Source organism: Arachis duranensis, chromosome 7 (genome assembly GCF_000817695.3).
Source record: "Arachis duranensis cultivar V14167 chromosome 7, aradu.V14167.gnm2.J7QH, whole genome shotgun sequence".
NCBI lineage: Eukaryota > Viridiplantae > Streptophyta > Magnoliopsida > Fabales > Fabaceae > Arachis > Arachis duranensis.
In genome coordinates, this window is record NC_029778.3 from 60,747,040 (window position 1) to 60,758,139 (window position 11,100).

At 41.4% G+C, this 11,100-nt stretch overlaps 2 protein-coding genes across 2 annotated transcripts; both read left to right on the top strand.

The window, feature by feature from the left end:
* Positions 1-250: 250 nt before the first annotated feature.
* On the top strand, positions 251-1,015 carry LOC107459208 (uncharacterized). The gene has a single exon (XM_016077422.1). The coding sequence runs from the start codon at positions 251-253 to the stop codon at positions 1,013-1,015; it is 765 nt and encodes a 254-aa protein (XP_015932908.1).
* A 127-nt stretch (positions 1,016-1,142) lies between these two features.
* On the top strand, positions 1,143-2,156 carry LOC107459209 (uncharacterized). The gene is made up of 3 exons (XM_016077423.1): positions 1,143-1,589; positions 1,676-1,832; positions 1,900-2,156. Exons 1-3 carry the CDS (start codon positions 1,143-1,145, stop codon positions 2,154-2,156), a joined length of 861 nt encoding a protein of 286 aa, XP_015932909.1.
* Positions 2,157-11,100: the final 8,944 nt, after the last annotated feature.

Consider the following 11,100-nt stretch of genomic DNA (forward strand, 5'->3'; position numbering starts at 1 on the left):
ATTTTCCTACTAAATTGAATTAGATGGATTCGATTTCGAAACATATGGATTCGATTTATAGATATACGTAAATCGAATCTTATGAATTCAATTTATCCATGCACGTACGTAGTTATAAATCGAAAGTAATAGATTCGATTTACTGTTTTGGACTATGTGAATAATTCAAAAACATTTAATTCCATTTATAGAGCACTGAAGTATATAAAACGAGCTCAACATGAAATTTTGTGGAAGAGTGAGATTCACAATGGCTAGTGATGAGAGTTTTTTAGCTCTTGTACACTATAGAGGGTCCATTAAGAAAAAAATACGATCAGGAATTAAGTTTACTAACAAGGACCTACTGAGTGTTTTTCTCAAACATTCGACTAGCTTTGTTGAATTTAAGAATACTATATTCCAGAGACTAGGACTGCAAGGCGTGAAATGGGTAGAGAAGTTGTGCTATAGGATCCCGATTTCTGTGTTACGCGATGATGTCAAGTATGATTCATTCATTATTAGCAATGACGAAGATTTCAAGGTGCTGTTCCATTGTTGCCATCAGTTTCCCGAGATGAGGATTTCGGATCTGTTGGCGAAGCTTGTGGATGTGGTATCTAGTTCTGGAGGTTCGAATAAGAATCCCCACTCCATAGGACATTCAGCTTGGTTTAGTTCCATGCCTGTTGGTTCCTCGTCAGTTGTACCGGTGATTGCACCTGAGCCAGATTTAGTAGCTTCACCATCCTTTGCAGTTAATCTGAATCGTAGTTGTGATGCAGTAGTTGGTGAGGCTGGACCGTTGGGAAAGGTTGCTTTCGCGATGCCTAGCTCTCCTGTGAGGGTCCTGATTTACAGAGCGGTTGGAGTACTTGATGGAGTTGAGGATGCATTGCATGATGATGATGATGTGGAGCCCGCCACGATAGCTGATGATAGCGACGATGAGACACCACAGACGACTCTAGCTGTGGGTGGGAAAGCATCTAGTTCAGGTACTAACCAGTACCCCCGCACTTCTTTGCTCTAGACTTGGATGCTATAGTACCTCAGGGGATCCCAGTACACCTGTTGGTTTCGTGGCAAGAGACATACAAAATGTAGGAGGTGTATCTGAATTTCAGGTCAGTCAGTAGTTTCAGGATAAATAGGAAATCATGTTTAGCGTGAAGACCTATAGCATTCGCCATGGGGTTGAGTACAAGGTATTAGAATCAGATCATCACAAGTACTATGGCAAGTGCAAGGAGTTTGGCAATGGGTGCGCATGCCTCGTTCGGGTTAGTCTTCGCCAGCGCAAAGGGATCTGGGAGATAAAATGGTACAATGGTCCTCATATTTATCTAGCCACATCGATCTCTAGTGACCATAGAAAACTTGATTATCATGTCAAATCGGCCTTCATACTGCCCATGATTAGAGCTTATGCTGCCACTTCGATCAAAGTACTGCAGAATGCCACAAAGCACACTTTGGCCTTAGACCGACGTACAGGAGGGTTTGGATGGCCAAACAGAAGGTCGTGTCACAAATTTATAGAGACGGGGAAGAGTCGTACAATGACTTGCCATGATGGGTATTGGGTTTGCAGATTACTATGCCAGGTAGTGTAGCTGTGTTGAAGACGAGTCCTGTTTGAGTCGGTGGGCAAGTGGATGACTCTACAGCTTATTTCCATCGTTTGTTTTAGACATTCTCACCGTGTGTTGAGGTATTTCGACATTGCAAGCCATTGGTCGGTGTGGACGGTACCCACCTGTACGGCAAATACGGTGGTAAATTGCTTGTTGCGATTGAACAGGACGGCAACTCCAACATCATTCCTATTGCTTTTGCACTTGTGGAAGGTGAGAATGCAAAGTCGTGGTCTCCGGACACATGTGACACCTCAACCGGGTATACTAGTCATATCAGATAGGTACAATGGGATAAAGACTGTGTTAGAAGCTCCTGATAGCGGGTGGCTTCCGCCTACTGCATATAGGGCGTTCTGCATCCGTCACGTGGTGGGTAATTTCACCCTGACTTTCAAGGGCAAAGATGCAAGGAGACTCCTAGTAAATGCTGCATATGCGAAAACTGAGGTCAAGTTTCATTACTGGTTTGACATCCTCTATGCCTTTGATCCTGCTATGTGTCATTGGGCAAATCGAATTGACTATGCACATTGAACTCAGCATCGGGACGAAGGTCGTAGATTCGGACACATGACTACGAATATATCTAAGTGTGTGAACTTGATACTAAAGGGTGTGAAAAACCTTCCGTTATGTGCATTGTTGAAGGCCACATATGGAAAATTGGCCGAGCTATTCGTACGGAAAGAAAGAGAAGCCGAGGCACAGTTAAGCACCGGACAGCAGTTTAGTCAGCATCTGCTCAAGGTGATCGAGGCAACTCTGAAGGCCTCGAGGTGCTTCACCGTGACTTTGTACGACAGGGATAGCTCAGAGTTTACAGTGGCTGAGACCACTCCGACAGGGAGCTTTTCTCTCGGCTCATACAGAGTATCCCTTACGGACCAGACATGTGACTGTAGATATTTTCAGGCACTTCATTATTCATGTCGGCATGCCTTGGCAGGTTGCGCATATGCACGCTTGACTTGTTCCACATATGTCCACGAGGTGTATCGTCTTAGCTCTGTATTTAATGTTTATCGGATGGGATTCATAACTCCAATTTCTGAGGGATTTTGGCCGCGATATGATGGATCGACCGTTATACCTGATCCGGCCAAGAGACGTGCGTCTGAGGGACGTCCCAGGACCACTAAGATCCAGACTACCATGGACGAGACTGACCCAAACAGGCCCAAGAAATGGGGACTTTGCCGACAGCCTGGGCACACACGTAGGAGTTGTCCCTATAGAAGAGTGACGATCGGATCCGCATCTGCTAGAAATGTCTAGTGTTTATGCTTTTTACCGTGTCATGTTGTATTTCAATTTAGCGGTTTTCTTCCAATGTATGGTTCCTTTTATGTCATAATTGTCTACTGTGGATGTTAATCATGCCTTGTGTTTTAACAATATTCAAGTCTTTGTATCGGTGAAGACTTTTGTTCATAAAGATTATTAGAAGTACAAAAAATAGAATACATAAAACATGGTAAACAAATAAATCTCCATATATAACTAAAAGTGAAATACGTAAAACACGTAACTAAAAGTGACACTAAGGCCTCATAGAAGATGCGATCCGGTGAAGCAGCGTTGAGGACGTCTGACCCACCTGCTTTTTTGTGCCAGAGGGACCTCGTCACCATCCCCGTCCCCACCATGATCCCTATCACCGTCTCCTCCCTAGGGTACCTCGTCTAGTGTGCCAGCATGTGATGTAGATGGATCAGACTGTGATGTACTAGGTCCAGCGAATGCAGAGGGTGGTGTCCCATCCAATGCAAACGTGTCGTCTACAGGTCCAGAAGGAGGCTCATTCAGGTCCACATCAACCCGAGTTTGGGATCCAGGAAGCGGAGACCTGCGTATGGCCAGCTTATCCTCCTGCATGATCATGCTAATCTCGTCCAGAAAGTGTGACGCTCCAAACTCTGCATCAAGGCCCTTACTACCAAGCAAGTCCGACCACATCTGACTTGGGCTAATGTATGTCTGATACTCCTGCAGACTATCATCACACGTAGGAACCCCAGCAAAATATTCTCCAAATTTGTGCCCAGGAATATCGGCACCATCCATAGGACCCCCACCCACTCTGCCACCATCACCACCTGAAACCCCTACTCCCTCTAAACCACCTACACCACCTCCACCCCCACCTCTGTAACAACCTGAACCCTCAACCCTACCTTCACCTCCATGACCATCACCGGATCCTCCGTGTTCCACGTCACCACCTCCACCCTGACCGTTGTCCCCCACATTGCTCTTATCATCCTCCTCCACCGCCACATCGGGTCGGCCTCGGCCACAACCTCCACATCCACGCAGGCCACGACCCCTCCCACCTCACCTACCATGTCCTAACACGCTGTCTCTGAGCAACCTTACGGTTGTCTGTAACATCGGGCAACTGGTCCACGTCAGGGACTCGTCTGGGACCTCGTTGTATCGCCTGAGTTGGTATCGCAGCTATCCTAGGATCACCTAAGATGAGCTCAGGCGATAAGAACCTCCTGCCATGCTGATACCACCAATCAAGGTACTCATGAGAAGGTCCTGGATCCGCAACAACGTCAAACTATAGCACATGATCTGCCCTGTTAGCCCAATGAATGTGCCAACTCTGTAGTGTCAATGAAACCAACGATCGATGCCCCGTCCATCCTTCGACATCAGAAAATCTATGTTCAGGATAGCACAAGGCCTACCATGAATCCCACCAAACTGAGGAAGTACCCGATCTGCTGGATGCCACTCAATGACAACAAAATAGATCAACGCTATCGTAGCCCTCCACAACGCCATATGTTGTGGCTCCAATATCTCGGGGTGTATGACTTGGACGACCTCTGCCAGACTATATGGCATCTATAAGAACTGTGCATACAATTACTTATCGTTCGTCGCCACAAATAACAAAAGATGCAAATATAACATATGCATGGAAATGAAAAACCATCAACCACAAGTACTCACATCTCCGGGCTGGAGTAAATCAATTTTCAGCCTCCAATTCGCGACACGAGTCCCCTTGTCACTCAAGCTCGGCTGATAACCTGACCATCTGATAAACACAACATTTAATTAACAATAAAGTGAAATGCTAAAAAATAGAGAAGAGTCTGCATAACTAAAGAGAGACTACCTCAATGCCAACGGCCAATGAAAAACATCAAACCCATTCGGCCGGAATTCAGGGAACCTTCAGAAGATCCACGACTAGAGGAGCTGCAATGGACCAGCCAACTTGAGGACATTTTTGTTTGCCACACGGCACATGCACCTGTATAGCCATGACAGTGCAGCAGACCTGGGCGGAGCTACATTGTAGCAAAGGGGGTAATTGCCCCCTAATTTTAATTTTTTACATGTAAATTATACGAAATTTTTAGTTTAGCCCCCCTTAAAATTTTATTTTAGTCTTATTTTATTATATTAATATTTTTGGCCCTCTCTAATATTTCATCTAGCTCCGCCCCTGGCAGCAGACCCCCAACTGTACTGAGCCATGTCCTCTAGCTTGGTGACATACAGTAGCCATCGAATGTGGAGGCGGGTACCTGACTTGTCCCCAAACAGCTGCATCAATAGGAGCATCATGATATACGCACGGGCATACATCCTAACCGTTTTCTTGTCTGCCCCCTGCGGAAGCTTACTAAACGTCTCTTGAAACTATGTGCACTTCACTGTGAACTTGTCGATGCAGTTCACAGGAGGCAATACCCCCATCAGCTCCTCAAACCACACCCACGCTGACCGGCCACCCTTTATCTATCATGAAAAATCTGTCAGGCATCTGCTAACATACTGACCGTCAATCGGTAGCCCGAGCTGGTATGCTACATCTTGGAGGGTAATCGTGCACTCTCCTAACAGTATGTGAAAGGTATGCATCTCAGGCCTCCATCTCTCTATGAATATGCTGACTAGCGGCTCGTGCAATCAAAACCAACTCATGTTCAGTCTTGCAAGATGGTACAAACTGGCCATCTACAAGTACGGAATGATCCTGTCATCTAACATCATACCGTGTTGCCGTCTCATGCTGCTGATGCATCGATGGGACAGTATAACGATAGAAAATTCCTTCTCAATTTTGTCACACAAAACTATTCAATGCATAAAAATTTCTAACTACCATATACATTGCATGTGCTAACATTAAAAACATGTTTAAAATAACGCCCAACCAATTTTTCATACATAAAAACACTAATCACTTCATAATTCATGATTCAATTCATAAATCTATAGTTAACCCAATTCATAAATCTATAGTTAATGCTATTCATAAATCTATATCTAACCCTACTCTATAGTTAATAACTCAATCTAACATGAACTAAATTCAAATACCTGCTTTTTTTTAATAATCCCAAACTAACATTTCTAACCAACTACAATGACTATTTTATTTCAAAAAAAGGAAAAAAATCACTAACCTCGAGGTGGATGGCACCAGCAATATGTGCAACTCCATCTAGCCGATACAGACAATTTGGATTGTCCTCCATGTGGTCAAATTCAGTTATTCCCGGGTTGCTTTCAGAGATTTTTGGATCTGGTGGTGGGGTTGGGTGTGGGGTATGTGGGTTTCTTAGTTCGAATAAAATGAATTCGATTTGTATATATAGAGAAGATCCATGCAAATTGAATCCATTAGATTCAAATTATGGAAGATGTTGGATACATGTAAATCGAAACAATGAGGTTTGATTTACAAAACCGTCAAATAAAATCCAATGATTTCTAATTACCTTGGGCATTTTATCCGTTGGCTAAATTGAATATTCTTAATTCGATTTACATATATTCTTTAATCGAATTCATTACTTTCGATTTATTACCATCTTGTTCATGAACGCAATTCGAATAAATTTGATTCGATTTTCATACAACAAAGTTTTTCACCTAATTCAAATCCAATGGATTCAATCTACTATGTGTTTTTATTAAATCGAATTTAGTCAATTCGATTTATACAGAAATGTGCTTTGGGACTTTGACGTTGCATTTTCTGGTTTGGGACATCCAGGTAATATTGGTGTGCACTTGGTTTATTGAGGTAATTTGCCCTAATTCTTACGTACTATTTACAATATTTTTAAATTTTAGTGGGAGCACTTGTCTCCACAATTATATAAGTGTATCCATCCCTGTACACTATCATTTTTCCTTATCATTCTTTATAAATGTATAATTATTATTGTCTCACTGTCACTATTATATTACCTTATTTTATTCTCCTTATTTGTTTTCTTCTTTTATTTACTCCAACCGTAATTAATTACCACTATGTATCATTCTCGCAACTCTCATTTTTGTTTATCACTTTGATCCATAGCTAGTCATTCTGTTAATTTTTAACTTGTCGAAGATTTGTTATAAAGAAATTCTTTTTTTGTTTGATTTGGATATCTAGATGTATAACTATTATAAAGTATTTATTTTTCACATTTACTTATTAAGTCATATTTTATTATTTTAAGAAAAAATTTAAGATATCAAGCATTCAAATTTTTTGTTCAAATTATCAAAATTTGTCAATAATTATAAAAAATAATATCAAATATATTATATCTTCTTAAATAGTAATATTATATCGACACTACTATTTTAGCTACGATCAACATATACAATTAACTTATAAAAAATATGATATTGTTAGGTAACTCTTCTACTCTTAACACTGCTTGTAATAATTCTTAATCTTTCTTTGAATCTAATATGTGAACTTATATTTCTCCAAATAATAAAATTTTTAAGGTTTTTTAAAATTTTGTTTATTTAAAAAAAAGTAACTACTGTAATACCCTAACTTTTAGCACCTCATGATCGCATTAAAAGTTCGAGCATCACCTACCTCTACTCCTTTAATTTCATACTATATTTATTTAATATTGAGCCTTTGCGAATACGACCCGAAATTCTTAATTAAGAAAACGGAATGTTTTAACTTTTAATCACTTAATCTCACACACACACACACACACACACACACACACACACACACATATTTAGATATCATTTTATACATAGACTAAGAACACCAATTACAAATCCTACTCTTCTAAAAACTAAAAATAATAAACGATGGGGGAAAAATAAATTCTAACAACTCAACTTGTGAATATAATCTGTTATGCTCATGTAGCTCCACTCTAAACCTTCACACCTGTACCTGAAAGGGGTGAAAATAGGGGATAAGAATTGGGGAGTTCTTAGTAGGATCGGGATAGTTAGTTAAGTCGGAATTATCACAGAACAATTTAATTTATAGCCCAACACAAGGACCTAGAATAATCACCAATCATAGAAGTTCAAATTAAAAAGCAATGAAAATCACAAACACACTCAAGCAATCACAAACAATTTACAACACCGAATCAAATGCAAAATATGCAAATAGGAATGATGCATGCCTACTCCTATTATAGGTAATGAGCTCATTTGTTGGTTTCGACCCACACCCGACTCGCAAGTCAAATAAGGCATTCCAACGGCATAACCTCTACAAGGTTCCAACCTTTTGCAGGCACTGATTCTCCAGCTGATGAAGTATGCCAAACATGACCGCTACAAGTACTTGCAGGCGCTGATTGTCCAGTTGAAGCATGTGACCCATGTTCCTAGAAGCCATTCCACATTTACGGGCATCCCCGCACAGTCATACATATCCAAAGCCCACAGCTTATTAACATTTATTCTTCGACACTTTAACCATACTATCATCACCCTCTCGTGACCTCCCAATAATCACACGTGCCGATTTATCTTCTCTCTTTTTTTTTAAACCAAAACCAACTATTTATGACATTCTCCAAAACCTTTAAAACAATTTCACTTAAACTAATTCTTCTTTCAAAAGACAAAAGAAAACCATTTATTAGTTAAACCCCTAGACAAAGCCTCTAGACTTTAGAGGAGCGACAACCAATCTCAATTTTATCCTTGATATGACCGTTATACATCAGTTATGAGTTATAGCTTGGCAGACCTCCTTGTAACCGATGCATTAACTCTGCCGAGTTTATGACAATAAATGACCTTTGTTTGGTTACATAAAAAATAATCAATTCAGGAAAAAAAGGTCGTTATCTTCTCCTGGTTATAAAAGGAAGCAATTAGAGTTTGAAAAGGTAGATCATCGTTTTAAGTTAAATACTTTCCTATAATAATTCTCATTAACTGACTTGAGCGTCGGAGTACTTTTTGCAGGTGCTCCCCCCTTGTTTCACTTAATGGCCGAGATACATCGTAATTCATCGAGAAGGTCGGCCAACCATCTCACGAAGACGAATTATAGTTCGGCCACAACCAGGTAGGAACATTTGGCGGCCACCGTGGGGCCGAAAATTTAGAATTCTTTCTTCTTCATAGGCCCCAAATACCCCAGCAACTGTTAATGACTGATGTACCTCCTCCCGCTCCATCCGAGCTCCTTCGGATGGTAACCGAGCTCCAACAGGAAAACCAGTGGATGGACGAGGCAAATCAACATATGGTGGACGAGAATTAAAGGATGCAGCAACAAATTGAGCAATTAGTCAACGCTCACCTTGAACATAATAATGATCGTCATGAACGGCACACCAACGATGAGCGTCGGTCTACGCTGACACATGTCTCGGAGATGCCTTAGGATGATGAAGGTGGGGGTCCTCGCAATGATGAAGCTTCACCCGAGGGCGAGGAAGATGAGCTTGATAATTCGGCAGGGCCGTTCACAACCGACATCATGAATTTTCAACTTCCCAGACAATTTACTTTGCCGACGACGCTGACTCCATATGATGGGTTAGGAGATCCAAAGCAACACATCAAGAAATTTCGATCTATTATGATCGTTAACACCCTATTTTATGTCGTTGTTTTCTGTCTTTTTTAGATGGTCTTGCACTTGACTGGGTTTGTTCTTTGCCTGCATATTCAATTTAACGTTTCCAAGAGTTGGCAAAGCAATTTGAAGATCACTTTGCGTCGTCGGTGATATATTTGCACGATTCTGACTATTTGACGACTGTTAAGCAAGGTCTTCAAGAAAGTCTGAAGGACTACATTACCCGCTTTACGAAGATAGCTACGAGAATCCCTGATCTTCATCCTGAAGTCCACTTGCATGCCATCAAAAGCGGCCTTCGCCCAGGAAAATTCCAGGAAGCCATTGCGATAGCCAAGCCAAAGACTCTAGCTGAGTTTTGCGAGAAGGCCAAAGGACAAATAGATATTGAGGAGCTTCGCCAGGCTCAAAAGGCTGAAAAGTCGTCAACCACTAAAGACGACGATAAACCTCGGGACAACAAGAAGAGTTTTAGGCCTATGCCCCGTTACGAGTCATATACGCAGTTTAATGCAAAGAGGGATGACATTATTAAAGAAATACTGAATTCCAAGTTGATTAAACCTCCTCGTAAAGCTGGCAGTTATCCCGAGCCGAAGAATGTTGACAAATCCAAGTACTGCACATTTCATCCGAAGCATGGTCACACAACTGATAAATGTGTGATCGCAAAAGATCTCCTTGAATGCTTAGCAAGGCCAGGGCATCTTGATAAATTTATTGCAGGTCATATGCAGAAAAGATCCATTCCTACCTCAGATCCATCCCCTGTAGGATCATCATCAAAGGACAAAAAAAGGCCCTTGCTCAACCTAGGGGCATAATTAACTGTATCTGGGAGGCTATGCCGGGGGTGGACACACAAGCTCGGCTAGGAAGCGCACGTACAGGGCCATGTTGGCCCTTGGGGATACCACCAACAATCCTCAACCAGTACAGAAAATGCCAGAAATGACCTTTTGCCCAACCGATTTTAGTTGCACTGACACCAACTTGGATGATCCTGACGTCATCTCCATCCAATTGGGCAACTTAATAGTTCGAAAAGTGTTACTAGACCAGCAGAAGCGCCAATGTGTTATTTTTTGCCACATTTGAAAAGATGAAGCTAAGTACTAACATTTTGCAACCCTCTGTAGGAGACTTGGTCGGATTTTCAGAAGAACGGGTTCCAGTTATGGGTTCAGTGTGGTTACAAACCACGCTTGGTGAGCAACCATTATCTAGAACACAGTATATTTAATACCTTGTGGTTGATTGTTTTAGTCCTTATAACCTTATCTTAGGAAGACCTTTCTTAAATAAATTTGCTGTAATTGTCTCCACAGTTCATCTTTGTGTTAAGTTTCCTGTGCAGGACAATATTGTGGCCACGATTCATGGCGACTTACAAGAAGCTCGGTATTGTTACAGCACAAGCCTGAAGCCTATCAAAAGAAACAACGAATGGCGTATAAACTCCATACATGCCGAACAGCCAATACTGGCCGAGCTAGATCCCAGAGCCGACTTTCAAGATCGTCCTCTACCAAATGAAGAGCTAACAAAGCTTATGTTAACTGATGATCCGATGAAATTTACTTTTGTAGGAACATCAGTAAAAAATGAGGAAAAGAAAAACTCGTCCGTTTTTTACAAAAGAATGCC

Excerpts from the sequence above, each read along its gene's own strand:
- LOC107459208 (XM_016077422.1), top strand. The coding sequence starts at position 251 with ATGGCTAGTGATGAGAGTTTTTTAGCTCTTGTACACTATAGAGGGTCC.
- LOC107459209 (XM_016077423.1), top strand. The coding sequence starts at position 1,143 with ATGTTTAGCGTGAAGACCTATAGCATTCGCCATGGGGTTGAGTACAAG. Across the intron at positions 1,590-1,675 it reads TTTGCAGATTACTATGCCAG|ACATTCTCACCGTGTGTTGA; the intron begins GTAGTGTAGCTG and ends CGTTTGTTTTAG. Across the intron at positions 1,833-1,899 it reads TGCTTTTGCACTTGTGGAAG|ATAGGTACAATGGGATAAAG; the intron begins GTGAGAATGCAA and ends TAGTCATATCAG.